At 51.7% G+C, this 23,181-nt stretch overlaps 6 protein-coding genes across 6 annotated transcripts; 4 read left to right on the forward strand and 2 right to left on the reverse strand.

Annotated features, from left to right (window-relative positions):
* Positions 1–356: 356 nt before the first annotated feature.
* Z517_08209 (uncharacterized protein) lies at positions 357–5,062 on the reverse strand (the record flags this gene model as incomplete). Its single annotated transcript, XM_013426728.1, has 10 exons — positions 357–713; positions 809–1,722; positions 1,816–2,342; positions 2,397–2,464; positions 2,692–2,789; positions 2,894–2,966; positions 3,919–4,019; positions 4,080–4,347; positions 4,402–4,520; positions 4,906–5,062. 10 exons carry the CDS (start codon positions 5,060–5,062, stop codon positions 357–359), a joined length of 2,682 nt encoding a protein of 893 aa, XP_013282182.1.
* A 1,369-nt stretch (positions 5,063–6,431) lies between these two features.
* On the forward strand, positions 6,432–8,257 carry Z517_08210 (uncharacterized protein; the record flags this gene model as incomplete). Its single annotated transcript, XM_013426729.1, has 3 exons — positions 6,432–7,663; positions 7,724–7,854; positions 7,923–8,257. 3 exons carry the CDS (start codon positions 6,432–6,434, stop codon positions 8,255–8,257), a joined length of 1,698 nt encoding a protein of 565 aa, XP_013282183.1.
* Positions 8,258–9,176: 919 nt separating this feature from the next.
* Positions 9,177–11,110, forward strand: Z517_08211 (uncharacterized protein; the record flags this gene model as incomplete). Its single annotated transcript, XM_013426730.1, has 5 exons — positions 9,177–9,398; positions 9,468–9,657; positions 9,728–10,107; positions 10,181–10,699; positions 10,784–11,110. The coding sequence occupies 5 exons, from the start codon at positions 9,177–9,179 to the stop codon at positions 11,108–11,110; spliced, it is 1,638 nt and encodes a 545-aa protein (XP_013282184.1).
* A 912-nt stretch (positions 11,111–12,022) lies between these two features.
* Z517_08212 (uncharacterized protein) lies at positions 12,023–15,462 on the reverse strand (the record flags this gene model as incomplete). The annotated part of the gene is made up of 2 exons (XM_013426731.1): positions 12,023–12,911; positions 13,106–15,462. 2 exons carry the CDS (start codon positions 15,460–15,462, stop codon positions 12,023–12,025), a joined length of 3,246 nt encoding a protein of 1,081 aa, XP_013282185.1.
* A 1,476-nt stretch (positions 15,463–16,938) lies between these two features.
* On the forward strand, positions 16,939–17,586 carry Z517_08213 (uncharacterized protein; the record flags this gene model as incomplete). Its single annotated transcript, XM_013426732.1, has 1 exon — positions 16,939–17,586. The coding sequence occupies one exon, from the start codon at positions 16,939–16,941 to the stop codon at positions 17,584–17,586; it is 648 nt and encodes a 215-aa protein (XP_013282186.1).
* Positions 17,587–19,030: 1,444 nt separating this feature from the next.
* On the forward strand, positions 19,031–19,822 carry Z517_08214 (uncharacterized protein; the record flags this gene model as incomplete). The annotated part of the gene is made up of 1 exon (XM_013426733.1): positions 19,031–19,822. One exon carries the CDS (start codon positions 19,031–19,033, stop codon positions 19,820–19,822), a length of 792 nt encoding a protein of 263 aa, XP_013282187.1.
* Between the last annotated feature and the right edge of the window lie 3,359 nt (positions 19,823–23,181).

Here is a 23,181-nt window from a genome sequence, read left to right on the forward strand (position 1 = left end):
TAGCGGCACCATGTCCGAGGATGCTTTGCCGCGAGACCGCGTAATGGCGTCATGTCTGTGGTTGCCAGGAGGCTTAAAGACGAATTTCTCTCAGCTAACCTTTGAACGGCAAATTCCCTGTAGAGGCCCAAGATAGGATATACTAGAACTAAGTTTTAATTTCCTTCACGACTGATACCTGGTATTATGTGTTGCTGGGGGGCTAAGGAAATGCTTACGCCGTTCTCCGGTATTCCTCCAGATTCCTCACTGTTGCCCATATCAAAAGGCGGAACTCGGTCCGTGGGCAGAGTGATAGAACCAAAGGACGTTACCCATTTTCGGCAAAAGGGTTTGCCACAGAGCATCAGGCCTCTTCAGCATTGATCTGTCGTTTGAGTAGCATCGAACCTGTTGTCTTCCGTCGTGCTGGTGTCGGTGCCCGGGACTGTTGTAAAAGCCACCGATTCGCTCTGAGATACAAATCCCAGCTGGGCAACGCTGGGACTGCTGAATAGGTCGTACCATGACGAGTTGTTGTTGAACCAGAAACTGTCGTCTGGGCTCTCGTTGGCCGTCTGTTGCGCGATGTTGCCGTTGGATAGCGTACTATAGTCGACCAAAGACCACAGCATCTCCGTGTCGGCGGGCGAGAGAATCTGAATCTCAGGCTTGTCGCTCGCAAGTTCGCTTAATAGGTACGTCTGTGCGGCGAACACGTCAAGTGCGAGGGCCTGGGCGTGGATAGAAATCAGCCAAGGTCTGCATTGAGCTTTCCCATGGACAAGCGCACGACTTGGACACCTAAACAAATACTTTTGAGACTTACCATTGTGGCGACGTTCTGCCAGTAACGACTGATGTCTTCAATGAATGACGTCGTTTCCTGAAGCAGTTCGAAACAACGCACTTGGACGTCGCCTGTAGCCGCATGAGCATTCATGATGAATATCGTACCAGAAATGATGGCACAGTAGCCGTAGAACGATGTGTGCGAGATGCAGCCGGCCTTGCGTGCGTCCTGCAACAGTCCGATCAAACCCTTGGCCGAGTCCAAGCCGGACTCGAACGCCCGGGACAGGAATCGGCCAGAGGCGACCCTGTTACATGATGCAATCTTGCGTCTCAGCAGGAATGGATGGTTCAGTAGACAATTACACAGGTGGAACAATGCTCGGGCAAAGACTATGGGCCCGGCGTTCGCCTGATCCACGACACCAGCAGAATTGCGATATGGCCCGAGCATAGCCTCCAGGGGCTTGTGCATTTCCATTTGCGTCTCCAGATATGAAAGATCGGAGCCGATGGCGGCAAACTCGGAGCTGGAGTCCCAGGGTGGGTGTCGGTTGACGCCAAACTCCTGCAGCATGTACTGGGCGGCGCGTCCGAGAATGTATGCTATCAGGATAACATGAGCGAACGGGCTGTGCTGCGCAGGGTTCAAATGCGCGCCGTTGGATAATTGCTCAAGCTTCGACGTCTCTTTCCATTGTCTGTCCCTCCACGTCGCCTCGTCAACGGGGAGCTGTAACTGACAAGAAGCATTCAATATCGCGGGGGGGCGTCCTCGGCCACACGACACCAGGCGATCCAGGAGATATAGCGACCAGAAGGTTCTTCGACGTTCTTCGGCTTCGTCAAAAGGTATGTGGTTACCTGGCTCGATCATGAAGCGCAAGTCTTGAGCAATGCGCACTGCCATGCCAATTTTGACCCATGCAGCGCCATGTCGACTTGGTCCAGCTAGATAGAATAACAGGGGAAACCAAAGACATTGTTAGTGACACCGCATCTTTCATGAACCCGAGAAAAGGAGACCGGAGACGGACAACTCACCGGTAAAATCAAATATTGCAAGCAGTGTGATGGTCTGCACTGTTCGAATGTCTGCCTTTTGGTTTGCAGCAAAGCATGTCTCGACGATTAGATTCCATGAGCGATTGGCATGGGTCGTGGCTGCTTGTTCCTTGGTATGCTCGAAGAAAGAATTCCCAGAGAATCGGATAGCGTTTGAAAACACGGCAAAGAGCAGGTGGTCGGGAATCTCGCCTCTCGACAAACGATCCCGGAAATTGCCCTCGTGGAAAAAAGAATAGGGCTGATTGTGGCAGAAGGTAAAGTAGATGTCGACTGTCTCCAGAAGAACAGGCAGCGGCGCCAGCCTGAGGAAATCTGTCTGTCCAGCGGTGCTTTCCATGGCACCAGTCAGAGCCGAACTTGTGGAACCATTGCCGTTGGCCGGAAGGCCTGTATATGTCCCCGTCGTAGAGATCCTGCTAGAGGACTCGACCTGACTATTTCCAGTTCGAGATGACTCTGACATGGCCTTTCCGCTGTGAGAATCGAGAAGTCGGTCAGATTCGCTAGCTTTCGTCTTAGTATCTCCTGAGCAGGATCGCGACAGATTGAAAACGTACGATTCCATCTTCTCGCTGAGGCTCTTTAGGAGTTGTTCGATCGTGTCGAGCCGCGTGGTGATTTCTACCTGTAGTGTTGTCAGTGACAGAGGCTGGAGAACAACGTCCTACTAGAACGAAGTGCTTTTACTAGTTGTGATGCCGGCACCATCCCTTCAATGTCCTTGCCATGCATCGCTCCTCTATTGACGCCGTTGCCGTTGCCATTGGTGTCAGCATCAGGATAATGGCAGTCTGCGTTGTAAGAAGAATGTTATCCCAAGACGGGAAAGAAGATGACGTGGGCAGTACTCACACTGTGCCAAACGTCTGCAGCTCTCGCACCTGGGCCGCTCACCGGTGCACCGGGTCTTTCTCCGTCTGTGATGGAGAGCAGGATGTGAGTATCATATCCTTGGGAGCGAAGTAGCACAAGAGCAAACAAGCAGACGTCGGAGTGTCTATGAATACGGCTTGACATAGTGACAGTAGCCGCCCAAGGAAATCGACCCACTCACCTGCATAGAAAACAGGCTTGTGCAATACGTTGCACAGGCCGATAGTAGGTACTTGATGTAGACATATCTGGCTCTGGGCCACGAGGGAGTTGGAGCATGACGGGTTATGGTACAAGGCAAGAGAGTCGGGCAAATTCCTTGGGCCTTGGGCAGATATTGCGAGGGTGGCTCTTTTGGACAACCGGTGGACAAGCCAAAGCGGGGTAGCCGTCAAGAAATGCCTAGGTAATGGCAGCCATTGGATAGGTGACTTGGCGCCTCCGTTTGAGGGGGCGGGATTGTCTCCGGAGAACAAAACATACTGTAAATTCAGCGATGGCGAGCTATTGGGGTATTCAACTGTAGGCAAAAATCAACCCCCCTTGTCAGTTGTTTAGCAGTCGGACTTGGATCAATCACATGTCTGATATATCACCTTCGTTTCACTGACCGAGCGCCAAGATACGTTGGCAGAACTCTAGATTTTGATCTATAGGGTCTATCAAGCCATAACTGGTAGCATTGAATCTGGCTCAGAGACAAAGGTCTATTAATGTCAATCTCATAGAACAACTTCGAGTCTTGAGGAAGATACCCCTGTGCTGTTTGGAGAAATCTAACCTATCATATTCCAGCTTGGGGCTCAGCCTTGGGCGAAAATTTGTATGCGTGACCCGTCTTGGAAGGTAGTTTCCTGTCTTGGCCATATCACCCCCACTTATGTCTCGTGTGGTAAGCGCCTGCGGGTTACAACTTCTTTGTTCTTGTCAAGACATTCGCAAAAGGTATATCATCGGCTTCCACTTTGGCTGGTCCGGCCTAGAGCAAAATCCAGACCTTGTAGTAAATTGTCCAGGAATTTGGCATTTACTTGCAACCCTGGTGTCGACCAAAACACATGCGGATAGCCCTCATAGTGATCACGCCGAGTCAGAACGCTGAGACAGACCAAGTCAGCGAACAACAAATATGGTCGGTGTATGAGTTTGAACCAACCCTTTGCTTTGCAGCTCGTGATCCATTAATATTCCATCATCGCGAAGTACATCAGCGCCGCAAGTGACTAGATAGGTTCGCGGCAACGTGGCCAAAGATGGCGATAGCAGCACGGAGAAAGTGCTGTCATATGGTTCATGGCCGTTGGCATCTGGTGATTGTAATAAGTGATGTATACGCCTGCGAGCTGAAGACCACACTTAGGACGTACCCATGAAAATGTCCAAAACAGCCTTGTCGATAATCGCACCATCTTTGTTTTCCTCCATCGACTTGTAGGAATGTAGCATATCGGGAGGCACCGCCTTCTCAGCAACTACCACAGGAGCTAGAGCAATGACACCGCGGATGGAGACGTTCTGTGAATGTAGAGCAATGGCCGAGGACAAGGCTAGTTGGGCTCCTGCAGAGACGCCACAGAGGAGCAGTTCTGGAACTGCGTTGTGACTAGCTGACGAGTTTGAGAAATGGGAGATTGCCTGGCTTCATGATGAGAACACAACAGGCAGTGTAGAGAGATGTAAGAAACGCACCCATTTTCCAGCAGCGACACAATCCTCCAATGATGCAGGCCACGGATGCTCAGGCGCGAGCCGATACTCGACAGACACGAAGGGAACCTGGGCATGCAGACACAGTTTCTGGATGAGTTCTGCCGCGAGGGATCAGATATGCAGTAGACTTCGCGGGAACTGCGAACTTGAAAGGAAAGAACAAACCGTGGTCGGCCTCTAGATCTCCAACACAGAAACCACCGCCATCTCGGAAAACTCTCAGTTTATACGCTGCTTCTTCGAAAGAACCAAAGACTCACGAAACCTTGGCCACTGTTAACTCTCTCCTGCAGATGGCCTTTCACTGAGGTAATCATGCTCACCATAACCCTACTACATCTGAGTGTCCATTACTCCCTTTGTCTTGATAGATTCGCACGCGGAAAGGGCCTACATTCTCATGGGCTTGAAGCCAACGTCTCATCGGGTCAGCTCTCCTGTTTGATCAATTGGGGGGCTCGGCAGTTGTGTATAGTGACCTACCGATGTTAAGACTTGGTTCGTTCTTTGGCAAAGGCGCGTTCTTTGTCATGTTCGAGATATTCTCTCTTATTTGCTTGATAGTGTTGCCCGTAACCAACGGCCGAAATCCCAGGGTCTCTTCCAGGGCAAGCCATTCCGGTGCGAGGTTCAAAGGCATTTTGGTACCAGGTGGCTCTGATACAGGTGTTGTCTGTCAATAGAAGCCTCCAATCGATATCAAGTAGCAGACATCTATGGTAGTGTGTGAAAAGAGAGTGTGAACGATATAACACCCCCCAACACCAGTGCGGATCGAATTCATTCAATCATCCTCCACAGTAGCTCGACTCCATCACCTTCATCACCTGACAGATATCTACTTCTCTGTGCTTTCGGGGCCACGGTCCGAGAGGATCTCCAGCGATGGTTGAGCTGTGAAGAGGTATTGACGGAAGTATAGCTTCTACCTGGATTCATATTCTTACGCCCATGCCGCGCTGGCGGGGTCCAGCAGGAAATCCAGGCTCTGAAACTCTCGCAGCGTAGTGCGAAGTCTATCTGTTTGCACAGTGAATACGAAAAGTAACGCCCACGCAATGTGGAGTTCTTCCTCAGCTTCAGCCAGAGTGAAGTCTTGGTGGGAATAATCCACTGTAATATCTCTGGTTTACTGAGAGAAATTGTTGGACAAGCGCCGCTTCAGGATCACTTGCGTGCATCCGTCTCTGTCAGTCTGCATACTTACTCCCTGTCTCTGGAGTGGTACCTGTGGCACCCTTTCACGTGGCCCTAATTGCACTTTGGTGCGTCTCCAGGACGCCACTCAAACGCCGCCGAGCCGATTATCTCGGACTATCGACAAAACTCTTCTGAAGAGACTGCCGCCCTTCTTTACGACTTTCAGTAACCTACCATGCGCTATGGTGAGCCTTGTGTGAGAAGCCCGCAAAAAAAACACCTGCCTATCGCTGATTATTGATCATGCATTTCTCCTCTCTGATGCACCCCATGTGATCCCAGCCAAGACAGACGGGTGAGGGTGGGGTAACGCTTGTCCGGGGTCAGAAGGCGCTACTGAGTCTGAAGATTCGGTCTATTTCAAAAACCTGACTCGGTAAGGGTGTGTTGAAAGACTTTCCCGGATCATTGCCCAGAATTGTGCCGAGTGCCGCTGTACATATCAGTGAATACCGGTACATAAATCTCCAATGCAGCTTGAAATAAGAGCCTATAGGCTAGTGATGACCGGTGGCTCCACTCGCTTGGGGGTACTCCAGACTTCGGTTATCTTTCCTCCCAGCAAACCTGTGGGACCTCCCTGTCGCAGACCACCCCCTCCCTGGCTCTTGGCTTTATAAAGACCGGTCCGACCATCCGGACAGTAGTCTAAAAAAGTAGACCGAGGCAAATGTGTGGAGATGGGGGTTTTTATAAATGATATACGGGGGTCCGAATGAAATGATGGCGTGAAAGTCGTATACTTTCGCGCAGTGCTACCCCCTATACTTCATTTTACGACGGTGGAAAGGCCCGAGTCCGACACAAAGATGGTTGTTTCTCATGATTCGCAATCGAACGGGACTGCCGTCAACGGCGATGCCCCGAATGGCGCCCATTCCGGGACCATCGACTGCGATGTTATCATTGTCGGAGGTGGCTTCAGTGGCATGACGGCCTTGCACAAAGCACGTAAGCTGGGGTTGACTGCTAAAATCTTCGAGGAAGGCACCGATTTTGGTGGCGTCTGGTATTGGAATCGATACCCTGGCGCTCGAGTCGACTCCGAAGCGCCCTTCTATCAGCTCTCTATACCCGAGGTCACAAAGGATTGGTATTACAGCCAAAGATTCCCCGATCACACCGAGTTACGCAAGTACATGGCACACATTGATAAAATCCTCGATCTACGGAAGGACACATACTTCAACGCGCAGGTCATCGGCGCCGAGTTTGACACCAAGAAAGCACTGTGGACGGTCAAAACAAGCGCAGGCCATGTCGCCAGGGGCAAATACATTGTTATCGCGACCGGCTTGCTGCACAAGAAATACCTGCCAGAATTTCCAGGCATGGGCGACTACAAGGGTGAACTTTACCATTCCGGCGCCTGGCCCGAGAACCTCAGCGTGAAGGGCAAGCGTGTCGGCATTATCGGCACTGGAGCTACCAGCGTACAGATCGTACAAGAGCTGGCCAAGGAAGCCGACACCTTGACTAACTTCATGCGTCGTCCCAGCTACTGCGTGCCGGCTGGCAATCGACCACTCACCATCCAGGAACAAAAGGAGCAGAAGGGACTCCTTCATGCCCTGTTCAAAGCAGGTAGACAATCATTCGTCGGCATACCTGTGCTAGGAACCGTTCCTGGCAAGTCTGTTCTCGACGCGACACCAGAGGAGAGGGAAGAAGCCTTCGAGATCGGGTGGAACCGTGGTGGCGCGGGCCTGAATTCGTGCGGCTACACAGACATTCTCACAGATAAGAAGGCAAATCGCATCGTCTATGATTTCTGGCGCAAGAAGGTCCGCGCAAGGATGACCGACCCTGTCAAGATGGATCTTATGGCACCAGCCGAGCCACCCTATTGGTACGGTACGAAACGCCAACCTCTGGAGGAAGACTACTACGAGTGCATTGATATGCCTCATGTCGAAGTGGTGGACCTCAACGCAGCCCCTCTCCAACACTTCACCGAGAAGGGTATCTTGACGGCAGATGGGAAGGAACGGGAATTTGATGTGATTGCATTGGCCACAGGGTTCGAGAGCTACACAGGCTCGTACGTCGACCACTCGCTCCTCATTCTGGTCGAGTCATGCTAACATTGAGTCCTCACTAGGATTGTGAACATGGGCCTGCTCAACAAGGATGGAATAGACTTGAAGGATCTTTGGAAAGACGGAATCAAGTCATACCTGGGAATCCTCATCAACGGCTTTCCCAATGCCTTTATGGTATACAGCCCTCAAGGTACGTATACCCCATGCTTTACGATGGACGGAGAGAACAACGTCAGGACTAACTTCACCACCCTGTAGCTCCCACTTCGCTATCCAATGGTCCAACCATCCTAGAATGTCAGCTGGATTACGTCTTTGCCGCGATCGAAAAGCTTGAGAAGGAGCACGCCAAGTCCATCGAACCCACGCCGGAAGCTCAAGATGAATGGAAAAAGACGGTTCTCGCCACCACCGAAGGCAGTCTGATTCCGTTGACAAACTCGTGGTGGACCGGGGCGAACATACCGGGCAAGAAGGCCGAGCTGGTCACATTCTGCCACGGGATCGAAAATTACGAGAAGGAAATCCTCAAGACTTTGGACGGCTGGAAGGGATTCGACATCGTTCATGAGAGCGTCGTCCCTCTTGAATAGATAGATCATAAACGCTTCTAGAAGAAACATCGACGTTGGACCTATAGGGGAGGTAACAGGTGTTGAGCCTCTCTCTACAGGTATCGTACTTCATCATTTGGTCATAATGCTATATTACCTGCCACCTTGCGAGGATTCAGATTGGGGCAATCAGTGTTGTAGCTAGAGAGTTAACATATAGGTTAGTCATCTCTCCCGCTCGGTGGCTTTACAGCTACAGTCAGATAGGGGCCATGATCAACAGTCTCCATGCAGGTGAGATTACCGCGCCCTTCCATAGTTACATGAGTTCTCTCGAAGCATGGGGGAAGAAATTATGTACAAAGTATGGAATGCACAAATATCGCAGCCCGAGCCGTGACTATGTGTTGCTCATCCATCGTACGACGTATATATCGGACCGATACCCCAGGGTTGTACTGGCAGGCGCAAGGACCTTTTGACTTGCCGAAAACCAGTATACCCTCGTGCTATAATTTTGTGGGGAAAGGCCGTCTCTCCATTTTCATTGGCCTGATTGACCCCGGTCCGGCGGTCCGAATGACGCTAACCAAAAATGGCTCGGGCCCAGCCCAAGACCCAAACTGGAGACGTCCGGGGCAGCAAGTTCTCGACCTCGACCTTATTGGCTCTGATCCGACACCCCGGCCATGGGTCATGGCGCCCCATGGGGTGAGGGACCATCAACACCATCACAGTCTGCTTCTCTCTGACCCACCCTGTCCTGGGAAGCGACTCAAGGCGAGGAAAGCAAGTCTCGGCGCACCCAAGCTGGACCAGGCTATGGGCGACTGTGCGAACACTTGAAAGTATATGAAGCTGCGATGCTCACCCTAACACAATATACTAGACAGAAACCCCCTCCCCGGCGCGATAACACGTTCGGAGTAAGCACCCTTTGCCAGTTCCCCTGATCATCATGTTCTCCAAGATGCGCCACGGCCACTGGAATGGCTGGAACTTCTTTGTGTGCTGGCTCGTCTCGCTGGGCCAGCTCGCCTGCGGATATCCATCCTCTGGGATCAGCATCACTCTGGGGACCGGCTCATTCCTGACGTACATGGGCATTGTGGACGCCGAAACAGGTGCTCTGAGTTCGGATGGAAATGCCCTGATTGGAGCTGTATCGGGCGTGTACTTTGTAGGTTCCTTCTCGTGTGGACCTTACTAACCTCTCTCCTTCGTTTTCCGACTAATCAGTCTTCAATAGGCAGGCGCATGTTTCGGTGTTGTTCTCGCCGGCTTCATTACGGACCGCTTTGGCAGGAAGCCATCGTTCATTGTTTCCGCGACGGTCTTGACTCTAGGTACTGCTTTGGAGACCGGCAGTCGTAACATCGCCATGTTCATCGTCGCTCGGTTCATTACGGGCTTTGGGGCTTGGGGGTTCCAGGTCACCAGTAAGATTGTCTCCTGCCCTCACAGAAAGGAACATCCTTGGATCACGCCCCTGCTAATGCCCTCTCTCAGCACCTCTATTTGTCTCCGAGCTGGCTCCGCCTGATCTTCGAGGCCTGATGTCGGGCATGAATGGCATCCACGTCGGCGTGGGATATACCATTGCAGCATGCATCGGCCTAGGATTCTACACGATCGATGACAATCCGTCGATGCAGTGGAGGGCTCCGATCGGGATCGGCATATTCTTTGCTCTCCTCATGATCGTCGTGTGCCTGATTGTGCCCGAATCGCCCCGGTTTCTCCTGCTGAAGGGTCGAGTCGAGGAGGCCAAGAAGATTGTGTTTGACCTGCACAAGATGAAGAACGATCCAGACCAAGTATTCGCCCGAGAAGAGTTCTATCAGATGGCTCAGCAAGCAGAGCATGAGAAGAAGAGCGAGGTTTCCTTGGTTCGTTTCCATTTCCTCTGGCAGACACAACGATGTTCTCGTTTCTCAGCGGCGACACTGAACCACTTCGCAGATTACCCTCCTTACCCATCGAAAATACCGCAAGCGCATGTCAGCCACCATGGCGTACGCCTTTATTGGCCAGAGCACTGGCGTTTTGGTGCTCAACAACTACGGCCCCCTCATCTACAAGACCCTCGGCTACGACACATACCATCAATTCATCTTTCAGTGTGGCTGGCTGAGCGTCGCCATTGTATTCAACATCGTGGGCGCACTGCTAATTGACTCGGTCGGGCGAAAACCACTTCTGATGATAGGCACCGGCGGAGCATGCGCCAGTCTCATCATCGAGGCCGCCATGGTAGCCACCTATGTCGAAGGCCCTTCTGCCGGCACCAATAAGGCCGGGCTCAAAATGGGCGTCGCAGCAGCGTATATCTTCCTCGCCTTCTTTTCCGTCGGCGTCGATGTTGCTGGTATCACCTTTTTCGCCGAGGCATTCCCCAACAATGCTCGAGCAAAAGGAGTCGCTTGCATTATCTTCGTCATAGCAATCACTGACCTGGTGTACCTCGAGGTTGCCCCAACTGTAAGTCTGCCCCCCCTTTTTTTTTTAATCTGGAAAAAGAATCTGTATCGTCAATGACTAAAAACCCCAATTCTTGATACAAAGGCGTTCGCCAACATTGGCTGGAAATACTACCTCGTCTTCATCATCATCTCGGGCTTGGGCGTCTTTGTCATCTACTTCCTGATCCCCGAGACCAAGGGCGTGCCTCTGGAGGAGATGGCAAAGGTGTTTGGCGAAAAGGACGAGGTCCAGGTCTTTGCCGAAGACATCCACATTGACCAGAACACCCACCGGCTCGTGGTCGAGGACCACAACACCCACGAAATCCAGGAGATCATCGGCGACGACGGCACAGTATCCACGACGGGTCGAGACGCCGACGTGCTCAAGGATGAAAAAGCCCATCGCGTTCACGCTGAACATGCCTGAATGAAGGAGAAGGGAAGGGGAGTTGAGAGGAAGAGGAGATGGTTTGAAGCAGGTTGTCTTGTTCATTATTTATTGCCTTGGTCTCTCTCTGAGAGTGATGAGAGGCATTTTAAAAAATCATTGATTTCATCGGTCACAGTCCCTGAGTCGTAAAAGGCCTTCTTGGAACAGACAAGGTTGGATATTGATAGTATTTGCATATTGCTAAAAGGGCTTCTCACTCAGCCTGAAGAGATTCTTACAACCTATAGTAACCAGGCTGCGAGCTCATGTGTCGGTCTCGAACTATGCAGACAGGGTCAAGCGAGCGTGCAGGGACTAGGGGATGTGGCTTTATGTCCCTCGTACTCGTCACGTCTTGTCTGCGCATGTACATACATAAATACATACAGTACCGAGGTGATGATGCCCTGGAGATGTGATGTACCACTTGATGTGCCAAGACTGCTGCTAATAAGGGGGCGCAACTACAAGACAAACTGTATATACACGTGTGACACGCAACCTGTCGATCGATGAATCCCCTTTTCTGCCCAGAGAAGAAATAATAAAAATCCTGGAAATTATCGTGGTGCGTGCTTCTCCTCAGCCTGATCTATGGCTGCTAGCTCTTTTCACCTCGTTCTTCCCGAGTAGCAGCACGGATGGGTCTCTTATGTTCTTTCGTAAACAGCATCTAGCATTCGCACTGTATCCGGCATGATACATGGTATCTCTGGTCTAACTTTGCTCTAAGACGTTCACTTCGTTACACGCATTAAATTCCGAGACTTCATCTGTCGTTCTGTCATGTGTGAGGATTGGCCCGAGTCCAAGGGACCTTTGTGTTGCTGTCCGCCACCTGGCTGTGGAACTTTTGCGCCCGCTCGTTGACAGGCAGGCAGAAAGTGAACAGCTCGCTCGGCCGTTTCTCTAGTGCAGGCTCTTCAAATGCTCCACAAGTGCCTGGACCTGTTCTCTCACTTCATCCGTCAACTGTTCCTCCGGCTCCCCTAGCACACTCATCATGATCGGAGCCAACTTCGGGGTGAGTTGCTGAATCGTCGGGTCCTGGTCGCGGTAGAGCTGCACGATCATTGTCCACAGCGGTTCGTTCTCTTGGTAGTCCTCCTTCAGAGGCAAGATGCCGCTGTCAACCAATGCTGGGAGAACCTGCTGGATGGGCACCTTGTCCTTGTGCTTCAGTATCAACCTAGAAACACATCCGGCCGCATTGTCCTGGCAGCGGCACTCCGTGATGCGCAGGATAGATTCGAGTTTTGAGAGGATTTGAGGGTATGCTTTGACAATAGTAGCGGCGTCTTCGGATTTCTCAACCAGTCTGCCCACGGCATATGCTGCGTTGGATTTGGTCTGAGGATCTTCGTCTCCGAGTCGCTTGAGGAGGACATTCAGCATCTGTGAGGTATACGGCGTGACAGCTCCTTCCATGCCCGTGATGATCTCAGCGAGCACCCCACATGCAGACGCACGGCCTAGGGCTTCTCCACCGCTTGCATATCGTAGAACCTGTTTCTCAAAAATCTTCCACAGCTCCCCAAAGCTTGGGCCAAGCGCAGCAGCAAGCCCCGATATCACATCCATGGCGCTGTCTACAACAAGCCATTCTAATTCTGTGGATTCTAGGTCTTCGTCATCCAGGGCGGCTTCTGCCATGTCGATCTGGCACGCGTGTTGTTTCGTGATCAAATCCGTCACTGTCTGGACGATCTTGGAGAGGACATCGGGGTAGCTGAGGAGGGAAGGACCCGTCATTTTGAGGTTCTCGGATAGAGCTCTCGAGATCTCGGTAACGGTATGACTAAGGATTTCCAAGAGTCAGCTTGGTTTCCTTCGCTTGTGGATGCACATTGAAGGCAGATAATATCTTTCAGAGGGTTGAAGATCGCGTTCGCTTCATTCACGACTTGCGTGTCGGAGTGAGCTGGGATTAACGAGGATATCTCATCTTGTGGATAAGCACCACCAGGGCACAGGGCCAAGAATCTCACTTACATTTCTTCCTCTTCGGGCCAGACGTTCAATGTCGCAGTCATCAAGAGCTCCCCGAACTTCTTCAGTCCTGGCGTCGGTTCAACCTGGAGTGGCAGGCCAGGTTTCCATTTTTGCAGCTGGCCTGATTCTTCTGAAATATCGTAAAGAGCAGCGTACGCGCGATGCAACGTACTGAATGTGGCCTTGCGTAACTCCTCGCACTCGTGGTCCGCCAGAGGCAGAAGTTTTTCGACCGTCTTCTCGAAGAAGGGAAGGTAGGCCGTCTTGGTGTTAGAAACAACATCACCGATAACCTCGATGGCGATTTCCTTCTCGAGAATTATAGGCGTGACAGTCGCCAACTCGTCCCAGTCGCCTTCATCATCACCATCGATCTCGATGCCCCCATCGTCATCCTCGTCATCGGCTGCAGCAACCTTGACCTTTCTGCCGTCGATCGTTACCTCCTTGCCAAGCAAGTCCCTCGCACTAGCACCAAGCTCAACTTCCAGGTCGACTTCTTCCTGGTCGATGCAATTGAAAAGACCCTTCACCACTCCTTCAAGGAAAGGCGCAAAGTCCGCTTCGTAGACCTTGGCGAGAGACGACCACAGAATGTAGGTACTCTCCTTGAGTCTGGAGTGCTCGAGATGTAGGGCCTCTTCGCTGGTCTCCATGAGCGGCTGTACGTAGTCCTTGAACTCAGTTGGACCAACGGCTACAGCCATTTCACCCATGGCATCGGTGCAACTAGCGCGCAGGTCAAGTTCCTCCTCGCTCTCCTTCTTGGTGATGTATTCTTGCATAGCATTCATAGAGTCACGAAGGTAGGGCAAGAAAGGTGCCTCGACTGTTGAAGCCAACGAGCCCAGAGCCCCTGCGGCCAGCGCTTTGATCTTGAAATCCGGGTGCTTAAAGAGTCGCTGAAGTAGTGGAGCCAGCTTATCGAGATAAGGAACAGCATCTTCAGCATCCATCCCATCCACGACTGCATCGATAGCACTTGTCGCAGTCTTCATGATGTCCACAGTAGGGCCTTCCTCCTCACCTTTGTAAGCACTCATGGCAGCAGTCAGATTCTTGACGAGTAAGGGCATCAATTTCTCGTGGGCCTTGCTAATATCTTCCGGCATATCTTCGGCGAGCCTGGCGGTTGTCTGCAGCGCAGCTCGTCTGACGATAACCTCCGAGTCCTCCAGAAGTGTAAAGAGTATTGGCAGAACAGAGGTCAGTTGGGTGCTAAGAAAATCTGGAGCTCCCTCCACAGCCATACCCAGACCCAGGATGCCGGCCTGTCTGTGTTTGGGATTGGAGCTTTTGGAATACTCGGGGAGTGCGTTCAGAAGTGGAACGACAACTTGGTTGGGCGGGAGATGCCGAGACATGGTTTCGATTAGAGCCAGAGCTGATCTAGCAGGCGTGATCTCGTCTTCGTCAGCGGAATCATCATCGACCTCCGTGGCAACTTGTAACATGCTCTTAGTCAGTGGATCCCCCATCTTGGCACCTTGAACGCGCAGCCGTCTATAGAGGACGCACTGCATCAAGAAACTGATGGCTTGAGTCCTTGTGTCATCAGCCATGGCCGAATTGGTTGCAAGACCGTTCATGAAGGCGACCAAATCCTGGAAGTGGTTCGACATATATTGATATTCGGCAGTCAGAAGGGTGTTGAAAACCTCGAAGGTGAGCATGATCTGATCTTCTTTGCCCGAGTCGATTGTATCCTTCAGAACAGCAACCATGGCTGGGAAGATGTTTTGAAACTCCTTAAGTAATGCCTTTTCTTCCTCGGGATCAGCGAAGTAGGCCATTTTGGAGATGGCTAGCAGCGTGTTGACGCGGACTTCGAGGCTCTCTGGGTCTTTGATTGTATTGCTGAAGAGCGCAAATAATTCTTTGAATATGGGAAGAAAGTGCTCTCCCATAGTTTCGAGGATGCAAAAAAGCACGTACACGCCGATTGCGCGTTCCGCGGCTTTTGAGCTCGAGGCGGCTTGTTGCAACATGCCAGGCAGTTCAGGCCATTCTCCATCCTGGTGATCAATCTTCGCAATCGTGCCTATCAGACGCGATGATGAGTGTCGGACAAGGGAGGAGGGTTCGGCGAGAGTAGCCCGCAAGAGCTGTGTTCGCGCATCTTGCCGCTGGTTGAGAGGAATCTTGGTCCAGTGTTTCGAGACCAACGGCCTTGCTTGGACGGCAGCAAGTTGTTTGAGGTCGGCACTTTCGTGTGAGATTACGAGGTGGAGTAAGGCAAGTAGGGACGCTGGCTGTTTGTAGTATTGATTCTGAAGTACACTTGTGGCGGCCTTCACGTCACCTTTCTTTGGATCGAGGATGATGGAGAGCTGCTCCAAGAATTTCTGTTCGTCCATCATAGCCTGCAGGCAGCCTGCGCCTCTGTGGTTGTTTCAATCAATCACAGCTAGGCCGAACGAGAGGAAATCCTTCAACGTTCCAAAGGCCAAGAAGGTTTTAAAACCAATGTCCTAAGCACACAGTCTCAGAACGTGGAAGGGCACAAAGATGTTCAAGAGATTCGAAAAGAAATTTGGGGCGCAGTTTCGAGGAATTTTTTTGGGCTCCAAAATGCCAAACTCGGGATCAACATCATAGCGGAGCGAATTAAGATTTAGTCTAGTCCTAATTTAGACTGGCGGGGCTCGGCATCGTTGAGCGTGCCAAGCTCTATCAAGTGCATGCACGTGATATCTCACGTGATTTGACAACCCCAAGGAGTCTGAAAAAACTTTGCAGTGTGGCAAAGGGCCCTGGCATTTTCTGCGCCTCATAGCAGTCCAGTTACCAATCACAACATTAACCCCCAACTGCGGGCAATGGCTCCTATTATTCAACACGGTCACAGACTTCTGCCATTGCCTGTTCATCGAGCCGAGCATACCCGTAGAGCCTAGGTTGGCTAAGGACTTAGGCTCAACTGCTCGATCTCATCTGGAAGTTTTAGGTCTCCCCACCCTTGAACGTCTCTGTGTCCCAGGATCGACTTTCACACCATGGAGAAAAAAATTAGAACATGAAGAATTGGGATCCAAGCACGGAGCTCTGCATGTGCTGATATCAGCTCGGCCTAGGAAATCCACATCTCGAGATGTGCGCCAAATTTGCCTTCATGGGGAGGGGCTTGTTACAGCCCGGAAGAAACTACCGGCGAGGCGAAGGGATGTAGGCCCAGCGTGCCCCCTAATCACAAACCCAGTCGGTCGGCTCTGGAATTTCTTGTTGCAGTGAACACCATGAGCCAACCTTGCACTAATCAAGCTCCCACCCCTCTGAGACACAGAGCCGGTCGATCTCTTGCGAATTTCCTTGTAAGAGCGAGCCCGAATCTGCCCTTCTCTCCATGTCAGAAGTGGTCTATATGCTTTGCGATGACACTCGAGGGCGAACAGGCACAAGCGGAAGATGCCTCTGAGTCCAGAGTCGTCTACCTGCTGTGTAGGAAACCAAATAATCGAATACTGGGCAAGGCCATGGATCAAATGGCCGATTCGAAGTTTCCTATTCGTGTCGTAACTATGGCTGGTTGCAACGCTCCTCCGAGGAGCGCCTAGTATAAATATGTTGGGCCCAAGAAGCCCACTCGCAGAGTTCGGATATCTCGTCCGCCATAATTCTGTCTTACTTGCTTTCTTCCACCGAGCGAGCTTCGCTCATATTCTCAAGCTTCCTCGAAAAACGCACACTCACTTCCTCCCAGGGGCCCTTTTCCTACGATGGCGCGCTCTCAATAACATGAATTGTCAAGCAGATTGTCGCATCGAAAAGGGCTTCCGAGAGATCCAAAGCCAGCTCGGCATTCCCAATGAATTCACGGCAGCCATTCCCTCTCTATGTCTCAGATGTTGGCCCCGCGACCACCCCCCGGCGGCGAGCCTCCCCAGGAGCCTCCATCGTCTCAGCGCGGTCGAAAAATATCCACTGCTTGTGGTGCCTGCAAGCAGAGGAAAACAAAGGTATCTAGCGCACTTGGAGCGTTCACCAGCTGCGCGTCTAACACGAAGCAGTGCTCTGGAGGCAACCCCTGCGAGGCGTGTGCGACGAGAAAAAGTCTATGCGTTTACGACGCGACTTCTGACCAGCGACGGAAGATTGCGAATCATCGAACTGCCCAAGAACTCGCGGATAAGCAACTCGCCCTCGAACGACACCAGCAACTTCTGGGAGGAATCATCGCAACCGTGCGAGCGGGTGGTTTCAATGCGACCGAGGACTTGCTCCGTGTTATACGCTCAGGCGTCGAGCTGTCGCAACTGGCCGCCCACGTGCGAAACGAATGTCGAGCTAACATCGCAATCCAGCAGGCTTTCGAGCAGATTGATTTCGTCATCGACGGAGGCACAGAATTACCCTCGCCAGCTCAAATGCAAGTTTTACCAAGCGAGGATTCCCGAGGATCAGAAGAACAAAGTGACACTAGTTCCGTGAGATTTCCTTCTGGCGACCAACCGAATATGGACCGTCTAAGACCGCCGCGCTGAAAGGAACTATTGTGGAGGATGAGAACCGAACACCTGCAGTGGTTGAGCTGTCAATGGTGCAAAAGAGCTTGAGATCCCTTTCTCTCAGGAAATCCCTACATATTGAATGGTGTCAAAGCGCTGCTACTGAGCACCTTAATACTGGGTTCAATATTCACGGTATTGTGGACGATCTTGTCTGAGGATACCCTTGTGCCTTGTGGCTTGATCGATCAATCTGACCCCAAGTACTGATTGTTGAGACTGCTCGGCCGTCACATAGGGGGATGGATAATAGCTACTTCCCATTTGATACACCATTGCAGCCGAAATATGTGGGATTCGATCAAGTCCGTTGCGGAGCAGGGCATATCTATCAAGGGCTATGCCCGCGGGACTGGTTAAAGCCTGCCTCAGATTGATATGACAGGTGGGAAGACTGGTGGCAGAAGCTAATGATCCTGTAGGTACAGTCGGAAAGCCAAGTTTTCCGAGACACCTGGCTCTGTGCTCCCGCATGTGGACCTTCCTAACTCACAGAAACATGAGCAGGATCCGGAAATGGAATCCGTCCGAGCAACGAGTCTCCTTGCCCTACCACCCCGATCTTCGATCGAACCATTTTGAGAGGCGCTCCGACAAAGAGGCAGGCCGTTGAAAGCCCTTCCCGCCGTCTTGAATGCGAATTACAATAGACAACACATTTAGCATTGATTGGAATCGTCATACACCATATGCTGAGGAAATACACACACGAAAATACGCCGGTCAGACGTGCATCTTGAGGGTCAAATACCACTCAGATAACCCACCCTGCCACCTCGCCAAACCCGGAGGACTCCTGATCTTGCCGGTTGGGACAACCATCACCAACCCTAGTCAAATGCCAACGGATGGATGGGTGTATTTCGTGGAGACCAGTCGGATTCCAGCTTCTTGAGTCGCTGTGATGGTGGCCGTGTGATCGATCTTCCCATTCTTGGTACCCCTCCTCACCCGGGGAAAGGTGCCAAAAACCACGCCCATTTGTCCCGTGCGTGAGATTTTGTTTGGAGCTTGAGGAAGCAGAGTCTTCGGGCCCAAGGCGAGGGAGGGTCATGGATGTGTCTCCAAGTACTCTAGAGAGTTCCATTGGTCTTGCACAACGTGCGAAACTAGGGTGCGAGGGATACGCAGGTGACTGGCGGTCAGACTGCGCTTTGTCCCACACTGCCACTACGTCATTGTGTGACCTTGAATCCCCAGTGGAATCACTAAGTGCTTATCACCAGCAACCCTGGTGACCCCTCCATCTACGAACTTCCATCTCGCCGTGCCATCGTGCTCAACCCGCCAGCACCCACCGCCCCTTGTGATCGGCATGCATATGTAGCTGTCCAAGCTTGTTGCCAACCCCTCTCCCTCCCCTTCCCCCACCACCACTCGTCTCCCTCCTCCTCGTCCTGAAAGACCTAGTCAACCCACCATGACACGTAGAGTCTTTGCTCAAGGGCCCGTGGCGAACGCCCAAGAACATCAGAACCATGTCGCCCCCGAGCCCCAAGACAACGATGCTCCCTCATCCACCTCGAAGCGCAACCAATCATCGGCACTGCGATACCCTTGGGAAACTCTCCTCGTGAGGCATCCTCGGTCGACACTTAAAAGGCATCTGGTCCCCGCCGCCCACGGCCACGCTTTCGAGGTCAAAGCTTCATCTCATTTCCGTATCGTCGACCTTCATGGCCAGCAGGTGGTCGACTTCATGGCTTGGACGCTGCCTTACTCCCCTGCGACCAACTCGGAGCATTTTTCCACGAGCTACACGCGATACGCACTGGGAGGTTCTGCATCTCCGCAGGTAGGCGAGGCGCTCTACACGAATCGGGACCGAAAAATGTTTACTATAGTCGCGGACATGGTCAAAACTCACGATCTGCTTTTCATGGCGTGTAACCCAGGCTTTTATGCACGCAACGGCCACCCTGTTCACCGGTCCTGTGCCACCAATGTTGCCGAAGCGATGAAACCCTGGGGCATGAAGCATTGGAGCGAAGTAGTTGACCCATTCAATGTCTTCCAGAATACTCCCTATTACACGATCAAGGCGCTTAATTGCTCAAGGCCGGGAGATTTCCTAGAAATGCGGGCTGAAGTGGATGCAGTTTGCGCCGTGAGCAGTTGCCCGTTCGAAGACGATGGCTTCAACGGTGGGAGAGCCACAGACATCGCTGTGGTGACCGAGGTTGATGACGAGGAAGAGGAAGAGGAAGGATAAAGCCACCTTGTTGCTAGATCCGCACTTTAGAAAGCTGCGCCTGCAGAAAGCCCTCACACGAGGATCTCCCAAAAGAAATCCTGCTCCGTATCTCAACTGTGTATTGGAGGGACTGTCCTGCCATCCGATTTCGACGCCCGAAGTAGATGTGCTGGCCAACTTTCAGCATCTGGTCATTGCAGAGAAGCGGAGCTGCATACAACCAAGGAAGGGTTCGGTTTCGCCGCCAACACCACCCAGAGACCGCAGGGAAGTGCAACCTCCAGATCAATCAACCTGTGCCCATCGCCGCCAGTCATTCAGTGCAAGAAGCGGAATTGCTGTGTCGGAGTCGTAAAGCGCATCCATACCGTTGACAGCCACCTTGCTGAGTCGAGAACTGCACTTCAGCCTCGTCGAAGGATAGGAGCCAGGAGAAAACAATTTAGCCTGACCGGTCATATTTTCGCGTATTTCGACGTCAAAACAGCCAGATACACTGAGGCACAATGTTCGATAGTACAGTAGTGTTTCTGCCGTTGAGGTATCACCCTCAATGCATATGTCAATGGTGAGTTGTGGCAATCATCTCATGTCTCTTGAAACCAGGTGGATGTTCCTCTGCCTAGCACAGCGTCTTTATGTTTGGATCAGCGTCATCGCTTTGATACATGCCATTCGAGGCCAAACTTACAGTTGTCTTGCAACGCCATCCTCTCACCGTCTCTGTTCCTAGTTAATATCCCCTCATCGACTACTTTCAGAGGCTTGAGGAGGGAAACAAGAACTGAATGCGACACTTGTGTCAACAGTGCCTCCACTGTGAGCTCGACCTGCGAACAACACATTCGAACTTGATCAAAGGAACAAGGCTTTGTAGGACACGAGCCACCCCGATGAATGCTTGGAAACTGTGGAATTTTGAGGAGCAGACAGAGGACTCAGGTGCTTCGGTTCAGTTAGTCGACTGGTGGCTCTCACCTGCACTTGCCAGAGCGAGGCGTGGATTCCTGGGTCGAACACAGGGGGTTCTCGACATCGAGGTAAGCCATGAATGAGATATCAATGAAATCCTTGTTCGTATTGCTGATCAACTGCGCTCTCGGACCACTTTGTGAGAGAGAATCAGCAACTGACCAGTCCAGGTAAGCGAACCTGCCTGCGCCCTCGCGCATGATTCGCCCTCGGAGCTCAGGTTGACGGTGGTTAACTTCTTTCGGCGAGGCATGTGGCTCGAGAGCACGAGGAGGAAGATCGAAGCGAGTGAAGAGGACTCGTAGGCAGTGAGAGAAGTGACGAAGATGAGGTCGGCATATAGGCGATGCCGTCGTACATATCGTCCAGGGGTTCATGCCGCCAGCACAGCGGTTGGCAAAGAGCGAGAGGCATCACGGCGCCACGAGGAGCGAGTTGACGTCGGGCCCTGTTTGAGGGGAGGGGGCGTTTCGATGGGCATGTTGAACACATTACTACAAAAGGGAGAAAAAATTGACCTGAGCTGTTTGGCTTTGAACCAGTCAATTCATCATACTGTTTTGCAGTGGAAAAGCGCAATTTGCTTTCCGCAGGCGGACTGCCTTGCTACGCGGCTTGTCCGCCTTGCACCTTCGTCAGCCGATCACATTTTCCGTCTAGGGTATGTAAAGTCGTCACGTTCTCGGAGAAGTGCAATGCGACGACCTGTCACTGCTCGGTCTAAATTCCTCTCGATGTCTTTCGCATGTGTGCGAGTGCTCTCTTTTTTAGCAAGCCCGTTGAAATTCAAGATGTGTACACAGGGTAACCAAGTCAGTACTAAGGCTGTCGTGACAGCCTCTGGAGTGACCCGGCTCCCCTTCTCCAAAGGAACAACCATTTATTGTGTGAAGCCCTGGCCACACCCTGGCCACAGCAATCGGCTGTGGCATGTATCTCTTAGTTCTGGTCACCTGTCAAGAATGAATCGAGAAATGATCTGATCCTGGAGATGATGAGTGTAAGGCCGTTTGTGTCAACCCACTCTCAGTAGGAAACCTCTGCAAACCCGGGGGAATTTATGGGACTCCCGAGCTGGAAAATACCAAACAAGAAGTGATCTGAATGTGACTGGCACATGAAATCACAGATATGGTCGCCAGCGACGAAGGGATGAGGCTTTTTCAAGCAGCTCCTGGGACAAGCTGGCCGTAATCCACAGATGTCCTTTCACCCTCTCAAGCATCCCACCCGTTGCTGGGGGTCCAAGACTGACATAAAAAGTGAAAATTGTTCTTCTTTCCAAGGATAAAAGGCCTAAATCATTTTGCATTTAGGCCCCCCAACAGTTTGTTCTCAATCCCCAACTAGGGACTAATAACAATGGCTCAACAAAATTATGCCGGTCTGGAGACAAATTATCCAATGCTGATATAGGCTTCTACGTTCGTAGAGAGGATGAACACGAATGGCTACGATCTACTACGAGGATCGCCAGAGTTAAGGATATCCTTGGTGACGATTATAGCTGAAGCTTGATTGAACGGCCTGAGCCTTTATAGCTCTGGGCGGTCTATTTTGGCTGTTTGATTATCTGGACCATGGTGCTGCTAGCAGCAGCACCTATAATATTCTGGGGAAGAATGTAGTAATGCATTTGCCAGCGGCAAAGCATGTGGCAATCCCCCTATGCTTTCTTGGAAAAAGGGTCGAATCTAGAGACCGTAAATAGGACACATTGACTTGATGAATGGCTTATTATTATCCACCTTTGTTGAGTACCCATCTCAGTTTATTCATGTAACACATAGAAACAAAATACAGAAGACTTGCTGGAGGTGATCAAGCGGATGTGCTTTCCCTTTTGATGTTTTTCAACCATGTTCTTTTTCAATTGTTAGCTTCTCTTCACCCCTCTAGTCGCCTTTGTTTCGCAACGGCTAGGAGCAGAAAGGACCACTGCTTGAGCTCTCGACAAAGTCTTGCTAGTTCTTGAAAGCCGCACAGCTCCTCAATATGTGTCCTTCAATGATCCTCCACCACTCGTGCAGCGATGCTGTCTGGAGTGGAAAAGCCAAGGAGTGTACACTGGAAGCCGAGCGTTTCTGCTGCGTCAAATTCGTCGGCTCTAATGGAGAAGCTGGAATTAGGAGCGAACTCGGACTTGCCGATCAGCTGTCGCCATACGCGATAGTCAAGGAGCACGCCGCGCATCATCAGAGATATTGGTTCTTTGTGAGACAAAGCGTATAAGGCATGCCTCAATAGTCTTGCTAATGCGAAGCTCCAGCTCGACTTACCCGTTTCTGGGGCCCGTGCAACACATCCCCACGTCGATAAGGTACGCCGCAACTTTAGGACCATTTAACCGACCCAAGTCGAAGGAACTGGTTCATGTTCTTCAGTAAATTGAGCTTCAGCCCATT

This window comes from Fonsecaea pedrosoi, assembly GCF_000835455.1.
Source record: "Fonsecaea pedrosoi CBS 271.37 unplaced genomic scaffold supercont1.5, whole genome shotgun sequence".
Taxonomy (NCBI): Eukaryota; Fungi; Ascomycota; class Eurotiomycetes; order Chaetothyriales; family Herpotrichiellaceae; genus Fonsecaea; species Fonsecaea pedrosoi.